This window comes from Punica granatum, chromosome 7 (assembly GCF_007655135.1).
Source record: "Punica granatum isolate Tunisia-2019 chromosome 7, ASM765513v2, whole genome shotgun sequence".
Classification (NCBI taxonomy): Eukaryota; Viridiplantae; Streptophyta; class Magnoliopsida; order Myrtales; family Lythraceae; genus Punica; species Punica granatum.
The window spans coordinates 3198109-3213670 of NC_045133.1; the positions used below are offsets into that span (position 1 = coordinate 3198109).

Here is a 15562-nt window from a genome sequence, read left to right on the forward strand (position 1 = left end):
ACTCAGAAAACTAAGCACGAAATGACCCTTCGGTTTCAGTCTAACAACATTTAATTATATTCTAGAACCATCATATGGTCTTCTCGTTTTCTCCATCATTCTCCCCCGGTTGGAAGAGACTTGTCCCCAAGTCGGACCCTTCATCTTCTCCAGCATAGGGCAATAGGTCAGAGACATTGAAAGTCGCAGAAACTCCATAGTCTCCCGGTAGCTCAACCTTATATGCGTTTTCACCCACTCTCTTCAAAATGCGAAAAGGTCCATCAGCTCTAGGCTTGAGCTTACCAAAGCGACCTTGGGGAAACCGCTCTTTGCGAAGATGAATCCATACCAAGTCTCCTTCCTTGAACTTGTCGGCTTGCTCCTTGTACTTGTCATTTTGCCGGATGATCTTCTTGCGAACTCTTCATGCATACTCCGAATTTGCTTCACTCTTTCTTCAGCATCACTACAGAAAGAGTGATTAATTGGAAGAGGGACCAAATCCAACGGACCAATAGGATTAGTTCCATAAACAACCTCAAATGGGCTCTTACCGGTAGACTTGCTTTGAGACCAGTTATAAGCAAACTTCGCTTGAGGCAGCACCATGTCCCATTGACGAATATTTCCTTTCAAGCACTCCGTGATAGGAGCGACAAGAGTGCTAAACCCCGCAATGAACCTCCGATAGAAAGAAGCTAGCCCATGGAAACTTCAGACCTCTTGGAGAGATCTTAGAGTCAGCCAATTTACGATCGCCTCCACTTTACTTGGATCCATGCGAATGCCTTCTTGAGAGACAATATAACCCAAGAAATTGACACTATTTGTGAGGAAGTGACACTTCTTGAGGTTGGCATATAGGCATTGCTCTCGAAACACCTTAAAAAGCTCTTGAAGATGCTCCAAGTGCTCCTCCACGCTGGTACTATAGATCAAGATATCGTCAAAGTAAACGACCAATAACTTACCGATGAAAGCTTTCAACACATGGTTCATGAGGCGCATGAAAGTACTTGGGACATTAGAGAGGCCAAATGGCATAACTAGCCACTCGTAGAGACCATCTCTCGTCTTGAATGCCGTCTTCCACTCGTCTCCGGGACGCATTCGAATTTGATGATATCCGCTCCTAAGGTCGATTTTGGAAAAGACCGAAGCTCCATGAAGTTGATCAAGCAAATCATCAAGTCGCGGTATTGGAAAGCGATACTTGATGGTGATCTTATTCACAGCCCGGCTATCAATGCACATCCTCCAAGATCCATCCTTCTTTGGCATGAGAAGAGCGGGAACCACACAAGGGCTCAAACTTTCCCGAATCAACCCCTTATGCAAAAGTTCGTCGACTTGGCGTTGAACCTCCTCATGTTCCTTTGGACTCATTCGATACGCCGCCTTACTTGGGATAGCAGCCCCGGGCACCAAATCAATATGATGTTGGATATCCCGCATGGGAGGAAGTCCCGACGGAATCTCATCGGACACCACATCCCGAAATTCTTCGAGCAAAGACTTCACTACGGGTGGAATATCCCCTCGTTCTTCATTCTCCTCCAAGAGCACGAGTGCATAAGCCTTCGAAGAACGATCCATGACTTGGAGAAATTGGGATTTGGAGAGATGAGAGCTCCATTCTCCCGTGACGGCCTTAGACTTGTCCTCCATTCTACAAGGTGCTAGAATAATCTTGACACCTTCCTTGACAAAGGAGTAGGTGTTCTTAAAACCATCATAAATCACCCTTCGATCATATAACCACGGACGTCCAAGAAGTAAATGACACGCATCCATGGGAACCACATCGCACATAATCTCATCCTTATAATGCGCGCCGATAGAGAATTGCACCAAGCAACGTTTATTGACATGAACGTCGTTACCTTTCTTGAGCCAAGAGAGCTTGTACGGATCCGGATGAGGCTCCACCTTGAGGTGCAACTTTTCCACCATGGTAGTGGAAATGACATTCTCACAACTCCCACTATCGATAATGACCGTGCACACTTTGCCATGGGAAGTGCATCGGGTGTGGAAGATGTTATGCCACAACCACTTATCGTCCTCAACATGTGCGAACTTTAAGATGCGTTGAACGACGAGAGCCTTCCCTTGATCACCATAAGTGACCTCTTCTTGCTCAACCTCATTCTCCTCGTCGTCGTAAGTGTCGTACACCGGCTCATCATTAGCTTCCTCCACTAAGGAAATAATCTTCCGATTCGGGCACTCGGAAGCGATGTGACCAAATCCTCGACACTTAAAGCATTGTTTTGATATCGTGCTTGAAGTGTTGCGAGAAGTGCCACCTTGTACGGGTGTAGCCTTGGAAGAAGAAGCCTGACCAGTTGATGATGACTTTGGAGTCGGAGCACTCCCCCGGTTAGAGACCCCGTCTCTTCCCAAGGTCTTATGAGTACTCTTATCCTTAGATTGCTTCTCCACACGAACGGCCAGCTTGCAAACATCCTCAAAAGTCCAATAAGGTTGCAATTGGACCACGTTACGAATCTCGGATCGAAGACCGCCAAGGTACCGAGCAATGGTTTGTTCCTCAGGCTCCACGAGATCGCACTTCATCATGAGATGCTCAAACTCTGCGGTGTATTCCTCTACGGTCAACTCCTCTTGCTTGAAGTTGTAGAGCCGAGAGAAAATATCTCGCTTGTAACTTGCAGGAACAAACTTCTTCTTGAGCTCCCGTTTCATCTTTTCCCACGTCACAATCCTCCGTTTTCCTTCACATTCTCGACGCCTCTTCAAGTTCTCCCACCAAACTGAAGCATGTTTTTTCAATTTGATGGCGACTAACTTCACCTTCTTTTCTTCGGAAATATTCTTGAAGTCGAAGACTCGTTCAACGGTAGCCAACCAATCAATGAAATCTTCTGGGTGCATTTGACCTTCAAAGTCGGGAATGTCGACTTTGACGCCATAATCCTCAAAACGATTCCTCCGGCCAAGTCGAGGAGAAGCTCTTTCGGTGGACGAATCAGAATCTTCGTCATGGAAAGGGTTAACCTCCCCAACCTCGCCAACATCCAAACCATGACGTGTCTCGTCACGGTTTCTAGCTTGGAGATGCTCAAGTTGCTGTTGGAGTTGTTGCACTTGCCTCCTCAGCTCATCCATCTCGACATCACGAAGGTCACGCTCCGTGGGAGCCACGTTGACGTCAGGTACTCTACGTCGACGGTTCGCCATGGAAAGAACCGTGGCTCTGATACCAATCTGATGGCGGTAAGGAGAGAAGAGAGAACCAAGCCCCCAAAACAACGAGTGAACGACCCGAAGAACCTTAGGAATCCACCTAAGTTATTCGAAATCAGAGAAGAACAATTCAAAGAATGAGTTACTCTAGAATATAAATTGATTACTTCAAAGATGACTTGCCATATCCTTACACGATCATCCTATTTATAGAACAAGGACACAATGACTTTTTAACTTCTCAAGACACCCTATTAACTCTAATTCTATCTTCTCGGATTTTTCTGGACACAACTCACGAAAATGACAATAATTTTTCCTAGACAATTCCAAATTACGAACAGTTTGATTCATTGGAAACTAGACTTCTAGGGCTTTCCAATGACATCTTATTTGACCCTATTTAGTGCATAAACGACTCAGAAAACTAAGCGCGAAATGACCCTTCGGTTTCAGTCCAACAACATTTAATTATATTCTAGAACCATCATATGGTCTTCTCGTTTTCTCCATCAATGCCTCTCTCCCCTTTGCATTAAGGAACTATTCATTATTTAGTTTTGGACCATTGTTACTTTATTCCGCTCCTGTGATTGAACTACTTTTGTCTTTGGTATGTTAGCTCGAGGCACCTCGAGCCTACCATGGTTATTTTGTTTGTCTTGTTACAGAGTGGAATGGTAGAGGCGGGTTTGTTTGGCACCCTAGCGTCTTCCTTGGTACCAAGGTTGTTAGAATCATGATTCTACCTAGAATCGATCGAGAGTTGTAGAATCGTGAATTGTAGAATCGTGTCGTAAATCGTAAGATTATACCTATAATTAAAAAAATAACATACATATATATATATATATATATATGTCCAGAGATTGATTCAAGAAACAATTTACAAACATATAAATGGCTTTTTATGATTATATATGTATACTTTTGTAGGTATTAACAACTGGAAACTTAGAAGCGTGACAAATTTCAAATATGGCTTCATTCAGTTTCCGTTCCGTCTTGTAAACAAGGAGGTTGTAAAACAGAATCAAATGGCAATGTGAGAATCACCTGGTTGGCAAATCCAATACTGAACCCAGGGAAGATCCGACCCAAAACTAGCATCCAGATCATATTTAGCAGAGCAACATAAGATAGCACCAAAACAATATAGGACTACTCCAAGAATCGTGGAAGCCTTTCTACCTGGTCTAGTCAAAGCTCGGACGGTCGAAGCTCGGGCACTAGTAGAATAAGAGGAAATGCTGAGCAAGAAGATATCGCGGAAGCTCGGACCGTCAGAGGATTAGGGAAAAATTGGGAGAAAGGGGGAAACGGGCACTGGCAGTCTGGAAGAACAGGAAGAAATGCCAAACAAGAAGAAATCGCGAAAGCTCAGATCATCGGAGACTCGGAGGATTAGGGCACAGTCAGGAGAAAGAGGGAAATGCTGGAGAAGAAGAAAGGGAAAAGAGAGAGAAAAACAACAGTGTTGGGTTCAAGACCAATGGGCTAGGTTTCGGTCCGACTCTAGCCTGGCCTTTGCTCGAGGGCCCGAATTTGGGCTGAATATGGAATCGCAGAATCGGCCCGATTTTGCGATTCACGGCTCTATTCACCAGCAATTTTACATTTCCCGATTCAGCCCATTGAATCGGAATTGTATACTCCCTCCGAATCGTAGAATCATACGATTCTACTATTCAAATTACGATTCTGACAACCATGCTCGGCACGGTCACTAGTCTGTAATGACCGACACTGCTAACTAATCCTCGGTTTGAATGCTGTTGTGGTCACTGGTTTGAATTGATCGAGGCTTCTTAGCAGTTTTATTTGACCTGCCGGCTTAGTTAACTACCTTTCACGGCCCGCCAAATTGGTCGGCAGTCTGGTGTCTTCCCCGGCTTGCCAGATTGGTTGACAGCCTCCCCTGCCTTGGCTCTGATTCTACGTGTCAATATTGTTTGGGTTTTTGGCACACGAGCACAGCTCAAGACCCCCTGCTTTACTCTGATATCAAGGTCTTTACGGAACCTCAATAACAGATGACTGAGTCCTACATGGATATATGGCTTGATGACCCTTCCTTGGTTTACTGGGGTCCATGTGTGACGGCATAAGATTTTGATCATAATCTCGGATAGCTACTACCCTTGCTTTCCACGTCAATTTCTTCTGTATAGTGTCTGATTAATTCTGATATTGTAATCTTTGTTTTCTTGAATATTTTTACCTTGTACTCTTATTTTTACATATTATGAATAAATCCTCAAGATTCACAAGAAAAAAAATCCACTTGATTGGGAAACGTAAGTGGCAGTTTGTCTATATATTGATCTTTTCCCTCAGTTTGCTATTGGCTGCAATGGCCCCATTGATTTAGAATATAACATTTTATTATTGTTATAAAAATAATAAAAATATGGAAAGTTAGTTATAAAAATTGCTTTAATTCTTTTTTCGATAGTCAAAATTGTTAATAGTTTAGAATCCCCAACAATATAGTTCTTAACCATAAAAAAATATATGTATATATAATTCTTAGATATTTAATTATATGCACGGGTAATTATTACATTATAATAATGCTGCTTTTTTTCGGGCAGGTATAATAATATCTACAAATATATTTATATATATCTTGAATTCTCTTTTTTTTTTTTGCTCAGCAATCAATGATTGTCCATTGAATAACAAAAACGAGTGCATGGTAAAATGTTCAAGAGAAAATTACAAAGATAGAAAAAATACAGTAGATCACCGAGATAACTGCAAGGGAAAGACAATGTGACAAAGCACAAAACTATAAGCACAATTACCGTTGCAAAAGTCCTTTCAGGCACTGTACATCCGTTTCTGACCTCTTAGAACTAAACTCTAAATGAACTAAAGACAATGTTGGAAAGCAGAGCCTAGTGCAATCTAAATAAAGCTGTTACTATGTGGAAATAAAGAAGTAAAGCCAAGAGGGGTCTCGAACCGGTACTCGGTGCATGAGTCCTTCACAAATCACAACTCTAGATTTAATCAATCAAGCCAGTTCCTAAACAATCAAATCCCTAGCTAGTCAAACCAAGCAACCAAATGTATTTGATTGATTCAAACCAACGATTATCAACCAAAGCAATCAAATCAAATCAGTTAGGAAACCTGATCTGTTCAAACCATCAACTATCACAGTGGAGTCAAGACATGCAGAAAATTGGCAGAAAACAAGCCACAAAAAGTCGATTTTTCCAAGTGGCGGTTCGATCGATCAAATTAAAGCTATAACCTTTCGACGTGGAGGGCGGGGATATTGTCGCAGGTAGGTGGAGAAGCTATAGACGAGAAGCCGCCACTGAGGGTGAGAAGGAGGTTCGAACAAAAAGGTCGGTGATTTAGGGCTAGTCGGGTCTGTTGCCAGTTGGGTCGGACCTAGTAATCGATTCGGGTCGGACCGGGTCGGGTCTGTGGCTCTGTAACCAATCAAGAGAGCGGCAGTACAGCAGTAGAGTCCGCCACCGTTCCAGAGCACCGTTACTAAAATGAGCAACCACACCGCCACCGCTTTCCACTACAGGTAGGCCATAGAGGGAGAGGGCATGGGTCACCGGAGGAGAGAGGACAATACCATTGCCACAAGACTCCGAGACGGAGAGGAAGGGGAGGGGCCACTGCAACCTTCGTGATATCCTCTTCACCACCCTGGCATAGGACTACGTGATGGAGACAGCGATTTGTGATGGAGGAGACTCCAGGCCGTCTCTTGGAGCCGTGAGGGAAAACCGACCTGTTGCATATGAGGAAAGTGAGGCTGAGACAGAGATCGACCATGCAAAGATCCAAGGCCCGTCGCTCATTGGTGATGGGATTCGTGACCAAGAGCCATGGCAGCGAAGCCGACGACATCGACAACCCCATTAACCTAGGAAGAGAGAAAGGGAGGAGAGCCATTGGGATCGAAGACAACCGGGAGGTAGAGAAGGGGGACGACTTCCCGATTCCAGTAGCGTGGCGTCGAACGGGTCAGCAACGTGGCTTCTAGGGTTTTTTTCTCCTCTTTTCTCATAAGCTAAAAGAAAGGGGGGGGGGGGGGGGGGGGGAATATTTGAGAAGCTCTATCTTGAATTCTCAATCTAATTACTTGGCTAATGATAATGGTGTATTCTGTAGTTTTAGGCTACGTTCACTAAAATGTCATCATATGTTATGTAGCTAGACAAATATGATTGGGTTGCCTTCCCTTGTACAAAATCCAAGGACATTTTTCTTCATCGGTAGACCAAGGACATTTGACTTTCGGAGACACGAATGTTGCATATAGATTGATTATTTTTTCTTAATTAATTAATTAATTTCTTTATTATTATTATTATTATTTGTAGAAAAGAGGTAAAAAGTTAGTGGGGGGGGGGGGGGGGGGGGGGGGGGGGGGGGGGGGTGCATTTTATTAATAATGAACATAAAATAATGGAAACTTCCTTCTAGCAAACTATCACATATTGGAATATCAGATGTAAGAACATTACAAGCTGAGCTACTAATAAGGCGATGGACCGAGCTATTGAGCACCGATACCAGTTGAGGGTTTCCCATGAGCGTATGGATACAAACGACCATTTTTTTTTTAAGTAAGAATAAGTTTTTGGAGCTTTGCCCACATTTGAAAAGGACATTACATGTCGATATACAATATGAAACGGTCACGATAGAGAATTAGTAATCGGGCCCGTTGAAAGAAAGGACATGTCTCCAAGTTATTTTTCATAAGTCTGTAAACGATAGTAACCCAAAGATGTATGGGATGGGCACCCACTTTGATGATGATTCTTGCCAATGGACCCACTTGACACATATATTATACGAGGACACTGAAATGTGTCAGGTGATTAATCCGTGAGAAACAATAATTCTTTTTGATGATTGCTTTTTCTATGATCTCTTCTATATATGGAATTGTATTGTCTGATTATCTTTCCTTTTTTCGTAAATTTTATGCAACTTGTATGAATCTATGGCAACTCATGTGGTGAAAATAGTCAAATCAGAATAAAAAAGGCATGAGTCTTGACAATTCTAAACCCCAAATTGAAGGTTTATATAACCAATTTAGTGTGGAGGGGACTCAATTGTTTTAGCCCTATGACGAGGACCTAAATTGTTATTAGCCCTGTTCAGACTTTCTCCGATCTGCTGAAGGTATCAAGTCATTGACGAATTCTTCTATTCCCAGAAGTCAAGTGGATATGGCTGGTTCAAATGGAATGTCGACCGATCTTCATTAGGCAAACTAGGAAAATCAGGTATTGAGGAGTACTACGAGACCAAAATGGGCTTATCTTATGCTTGTTCTAGAAACCGATTGGAGTCAAAGAATCAAATGAAGCTGAGGTGATCTAATGAGAAGAGCATTACAACTAACAGCAACAGCTCCAGGAGCGGAGAGATGTAGATAGATTTTAGAGTCGGACTCCCTTAATGCCTTCACCCGGGTCATGAATGAAAGTGATCAACCTCGGCGGATGGCTTCGGATTTCAACATCATATCACACTTGAAGGTTTTGTTTGATGAATTGAAATTTTAGTCAAACTCTCCATGAGGCAAATAACTTTCAAGACGCTCTCGCTAAGCAAGATAGGAGTAGGGAAATCGAGTTTGTTGCACCCATCGGTTCTCTAAATTGAGATATTTGGTATTGTAGTATGAAAATCTTAATGTTGTGACCAGCTAGGCTGCTTTTACTTATGGGCGGGGGAGTTTTTTTTGTTGATGGATGTGTTTTCATTTGCAATAGTTGTTGATTAATAGTTGTGGGGATGATATTAGAACTGATCTTTATTGCATTTTGTTTCTCCCACTCTTTCTTTGTAATTGCATATATGAATAAAATCAGCTTTACCTATATAAAAAAAAGGGCCTAAATATGCAAAAGAGAAGCTACCACTGTGCTCATAATCTTAATTAATAAAAAAGATATAGCCGAAATCCCCCATCGTTGTTTCAAGGATTTACCGGGGTGAATTTCTTAGGGCGAGCATAAGGATAGTTTTCTATTATTCATTTGGGAAAGCCAATCAGGAGAATTTAGAAATACGCACAAGCTAAAATCCAAACACCACCTTGCTATTCCCGTATAAAAAAAAAACAAAGAAATCAGTATTCGAGATGCTTTCAGGTTTCATACTTATAAATTCATTATTAATATTGTCTTCCTGAATTTTTTTTATGAATAAAATAAGCAGTAATAATAATATTGTCACCCCTCGCTAAGCAATATTCATATCAGACGAACTAAATAATCAGTACAAGTACTGATCTCGTCAGCATAACACTATCAAAAATTTAGTATAATTCGCGGAAGACAAAAATAACTTTAGGTCGAAGTCAAAGAGTCTTCTTGAATATTTTACTAGTAGTTGATTGTTTATTGCTTTCTCCATCATTGACTATTGATCATTAGTTCCATCATGGAGATTCCACAATCTATTTGACCGCGTCAGTGGATAATATTAATCGAAAGTGATTCCAACTAGTCGACTGATAATTGATGCATATATATATATATAATTAAAGAATAGTATATTGCAGTGTTATTAAAATCGGACCGAACGTTGAACCGATCGATGCATGGATTCACAGATTTATGAGTCCAATCGGGAATTCGATGGACCGGACAAGACGTCTAATTAAATAATAAATAATGCATATAAAAATTAAGAAAGACTATGATATATTAAATATATGCACAGTAATTGAAATAATTTAATAATGAATGAAAGAAAGTTTTTTTTATTGGAGTTGTTTCTTCCTTTGTTATGCTTAAACAGATAAAGAATGATCAAAAGGAAATGAATATGGCTATTGCTTAAATGGCTAAGAGGCTAGGTATGTGACTCTTGGGGAGGTTGAGCTCCTTGGTTCAAGTTTCCATGCATATAATTTAATTTTTCAATAAAAATGAACCTATAGAACCGATCGATTTGTATGTGTTCAGTAAAAAAACTGCCCGATTTAATGGGGTCACCGGTCTAAAGGTGCAACTTCGATTTTTCGACAGGACAAGTGCCAATTCCCAATTGAACCGGTCCGACCAGTCGGTCCGATCTTGTTCGAATAACAGTGGTATATCGTGTGTCGTTTAATTTTGTCTGAATTATTTTTTTTATATTATTGTTGATTAAGGTACGATGTGCACACTTTTTAAGGTGGAGTAGACGTTTTTCTTTGACATATTGATTATCTTCTAATCAAAAATAGTTTTTAAATCAATATTCTCATTACTTTATGTTTGATACATTTACATCACATTATATGGTCCAAATCTATTATTACAATAATATATAAAAAGATTCACGCAAAAATCCAAGAGCAAAAAAAAAAAAAGAATTAAGTTAATAAGGTCAATTTCTAAAATGAAAATTGGAGAATAGTGACTACAAGTGCATTGAAAAATTACGAAAATAAGATTATTGTATTTTAATAATGTTGTATTTTATTATTTCTTCGTTGTATTATTACTCAAGTTCCCATTTCAAAATATTCCTCCATTCCTTAGATAATTTTATATTTGATTTTAAAAGATTTCTCTTTATATTCCACCAGTGATTAACACTTTTCTTTCTCTAATAAGTATTATTTGGTATATAATAAGTATGAAAACTATTATTTATCTTATGTCTTCTATAATATTATAAAATTTAAAAAATATTAACTAAAACTATAAAAATGCAAAATTAGGTAGAAATAAATTGTGAATGTAAATTATAAAATATCAATTAGAAGTATACAAGTTATCTCTCCATTATATTTTGAAAATAATATTTCACAAAAGATTAACTAAAATATATAAATGCAAAGAACCGCACAACGGACAGGAAAAACTAACTCTTTTTTCGGTAAATGGAAAAAATAGCTCTTAACTAGTCTTGACCAATTGATTGCCAAAAATTGCCTCGTTTATTTGGTAGAAAGCGGGATTTGGGTCATTCCCATCTCACTTTATTTTGACTGGATATTGCATATAAAATTGAAATCAGCTTTCGAGTTATTTCTCGATATCTATAAAAATACATACTAATATGGAAAGTCCGAGCATTCTTTCATCCCCATTTCTTTCGAATCAGTTTTTTAATGGGGTGTAGCGTTCGCGTGGTCGTGGTACAGCTATAATATCCGATTATTCTTTTTCATCGGGATGCTACAAAAACATAATTAATCGGTTTCAAGAGAGACCTTGGTGGTTAAATAAACAATGGAACAGAGACTTTGACAACAGGATAGCTTAGCCAGCTGTTGTTCTTCGTATATATAGCAGAAAGGCCGATGAGTTCTCAATCTAGGATTCTAAAGAGAGACATTTCTTCATGGTGAGGTAATCTGAATATCATATTTCTTTTATTTTCTCATTCATTGCAATTAACAAAAAATGCTTCATAAGAAAGTTAAATAAATATAATTTCATTGTATTCCTAAACAAAATACCTAATCATCAATAGATAATAACATAAATTGATGCCCTGCCGAGGAAAAACTAAGTGAAAAAAATGAAGAAAAGTGATGCTTTTTTTTTTGGGTTAACCGGAGGTATCCAAGTTTCGCCCTACTAATCCTATGGGTCCCGGGACGGGTAAATTAGCACTCAAATCAAAACCAACAGAACATCACACCTAAAAAGACAGTTGTAAGCAATGAAAAGGTCTTTTGGGAGACTGGACATCCCCTCACAACATATGGTAGAATCAGACCATGGGCAATCCATTTGGCTAATCAGACATGTTCAAGTCCACACATGATGTTGGACACCCATCGACGGTTTGACTAGTACGACGATTTCCCATTAAAGACGTCGTCTGACTTTGATGTTTGTGCTACAAGTGAGGCCGGGTTTTAGAAGACTTATCCCAGCATTGGATGAGGATGGAAATCTAATGTCTTCTATGAAGAGAGGACGACCTCTCTACTCAAAGCTTCCGTAATTTTCAGGCTTTGTTTTTTTTTTTTTCCTTTTTGATGAATAATGTCTTTTATGAGGATGGAAAGCTGATGTCTTTTTTGATGAACAATCCTTTTCAGTAAGAAAAGTTAATCTACATTTGTCAAATCATGTGTATGTATTTATATATGGACTTATTAGTCACCAACTTCCGCTCTTGTCTTTTCCTACGCGTAACTTTTCTAAATTTTTATTTTTTTTATTAGTCTAGAGATGCGTTAGAAGGTCTAGAGGAGAAAACAAGGGGCATGGGAAGCTGACGGATAAATATTTAATATAAAATCTATTGATTCCAAATCGAAAATGATGTATTTTACCAAATTCATTTTTCTCATATTCAAGTTTTTAAATGTTTCTCCGAAGACATGGCACCTTCCAATTTGGAATGTCTTCCATAAAAAATAGATTGGCCATTTTGATTCTAGTCACAAAAGAGAAAAAAGAAAAAAAAACATATGAATATTGTGCCATAGGAACCACCTGGTTGGATGTAAAGTGGGCATTTTACATAAGCTTTTGGTTGTAAAGTTAATTATTGTAATCACTTCCTTGGACTAAAACTTAGAACCGTGATTGATAAAGATTTTGTATTTGAAATACATGAAATTCTTGGTTTATAGGATGAACTGCTGGTAACTGCTGGGTCTTATTAGGCCTTGTAATTTCCTGAATATGAATGAAGAGCTATGCTGGAGTTCTTCCAAAAAAACAAAAAAGAAAAAAAGAAAAAAGAAAAAAGAAATTGTTGGATTATAATGAAATTACAGTTATGAGACTCACTTCTTATCTCTCAAAAAATAAATCACATATATTGTGAGAGACATTACTCTCGCCATTCTAGAAATTAATCGAGCATTATTAAAAACTATTCATCGTCCAACAAGTGTGCTTTTCGGGACACAAACTTGCGGTATCCTAATTATGTTGAAACTACTTACCCCTTAACCAACACCAAAAAAAATTTATTAAATTGTATTGTATTGTATTATCATTCGCATTTTTAGTAATCCAATATAATTTATCAAATATAACAATCTCACATTTTGGCCTACAATATGGAGAAAGTAATAATTCCTAGTTAAATTTCCCTACAATCTTCGCATTCCTCATGATCTAATAGCACTCGAACCAAATGGCCCGAACGTTCTTGATTTTTTCTTATTTCTTGTTATATAGGAGATATATACATCTATCGAAAAATAGGAATGACAAAGTAAAGATATACATCTAATAAGCTAATTAAGAGCATCTGTAATCTTAAATATTTATATATATATGAAAAGTCTTACCAGCTGTGAATATTGAACATGGATTCTTGGCGTTGGAATAAGAAAAAAATTGTACGTCACTGTACTAAACATTTTTTCTCAAACAACAATCTTGATGTTACGGAGTTACTGCTAATTTAAAAACGAGAGATGACTGCATCAGAATAACCACATAAACAGATCCAAAGTGCAATGCCAAAATTAATAGGGCCATGAGCAGCTCACCCGATAGTAACCACATAGACAGATTCAAAGTGCAAATGCCAACATTATCTGTATTCAAAGAGCACAATCATTTTGTTTACCTACAAATATCGCTGTTACCTTTTCTCTCTCTCTCTCTCTCTCTCTCTCTCTTTGCAAATGCGGCTTGTTAATGAATCAATACTAAATTATGATGTTATTTGACAAGGTTATTTTTTTTTAATTAGATGATCTTAATTATTTTAAAATTTCATAGGATTTCATATTTTAGAAAAATTGAAGAATACATGTATCTCACCCATTTAATTAATTCCATGCGATGTATTTGCGTGAAGGAGACTATCCATGAATATATTATGAATGACATTGTCATCTAATAAGATTAACTTTTAGAATAAACGACTGTAATTGATTATCTCAAAGCTAGCTTTATTTCTTCCAAATGAGATGAGATGTGCTAAACCAACTGCATCTATTGCATATACGCGTAGAATATATAATTATAGACCTCAAAAAACACAACAGTGGTTCCTACAAGAATTCTTATCGGTGACACCATATCCACACAAGTTTTCGGCGAACAGGTACGCGAATCGAATAGGCATAGGTTAGGTGGAGTTTCAAGGAGTTGAAAAAGGGTACTTTCTTCTCTTCTCTCTCCTCTCTCTCTCTCTCTCTCTCTCTCTCTCTCTCTCTCTCTCATGTGAGAAGTGGGCACGAACCAACCTGTTGGATCAAATTACTCTTCAAAGGCCACAAAGAAACACAATCTCACGAGCACATCTACCCTAAAGATGTTTTTGCCTTCTGTTTGCTTATCTGCAAGTCAATGCGCCTTGTCTTTCTCTGGCAATAGTATTTGATAGGCAGTTAAAACTCTTTCAACTTCTTCCCTACTTCGGCGCTATAAAAGGGGAGGACCCCGATTCTTGCAAGCACCAAAAGCCTGACTGAGTATGTTCGTGCGGACTTCGAATGATCGTTAAGGGTTCTTGGGTGGTCCTGATGTTCTCCCACTTGTCGTGGTTGTTGGCTGCCTTCGGACAGATTCAAGCATGTCGCTACTCCGGTGAGTGGATTTCCATGCTAACCTTGTCAGGTGAACATCTCCTCCTGCAGGTTTATCTTTACTTCGTTGTCTGTTCGACCTTGAATCTATCCGTACGTAATTGGAAGGTACGAGTTAAACCTACGAACATTAACTACTATTCCTTCTATATCATGCTAGGGATGTTGATGTATGATTATAATATCGCGAGAGATTGCATCTCTATTCATTACACACAGATTTGAGCAACCTAAGGTCATTTTCTTGTTTCCAAATCAAGAAAATTCATGAGAAATCCCTAACCACAGAGATAATATCTTAAATGTGATTCTTCTGTATACAGATATATAGCTACGTCAAACTAGGTAGATTATAACCTTTTGCAACGTGACTGTCGACGTCCTTGGACGTACGGAAGTTGAAATACTTGCTGAATGATACATAAATACTGGCTGCATTCTTCACTCGTGAATGTAATATATTCCTTCGCGAGATTGTTCACTGGAAAGTTGCTATTGCATTTCAAAATTGTATATGTATTTATTACAAATGTTTTCAACAGTCCAACAATTGAATTTTCACCAACTCGACAGTCGATACTGTCTGGGGTTCGATCTCAAATGTTGGAAAGGTCGATGAGTGTGTGCATGGACTGTGTTTCCCAATAAAAGCAAAAAAACTGCATCCCATACTATCATCAATATATAATATACAAAAGCTGAAGCACGGAGTCGTAGGATCTCTATTTAAGAACTCTTAACTCTCTGAATTTTCTCGATTTCTATAATAATCCTCAGCTCTCTAAATTTTCTTGATTTTTTATTATTTTAAGTTTAAAAAATTTATGACATTCAATTATTATCTCGAAAAGTGTAAGTAACTTTTAA

General features: G+C 38.7%; 1 protein-coding gene across 1 annotated transcript; it reads right to left on the reverse strand.

Moving 5' to 3' along the window:
* Positions 1 to 696: 696 nt before the first annotated feature.
* LOC116213640 lies at positions 697 to 7083 on the reverse strand. Its single transcript, XM_031548660.1, has 2 exons — positions 6794 to 7083; positions 697 to 3292 (listed from the first exon to the last, which is right to left on the reverse strand). The coding sequence occupies exons 1-2, from the start codon at positions 7081 to 7083 to the stop codon at positions 697 to 699; spliced, it is 2886 nt and encodes a 961-aa protein (XP_031404520.1).
* Between the last annotated feature and the right edge of the window lie 8479 nt (positions 7084 to 15562).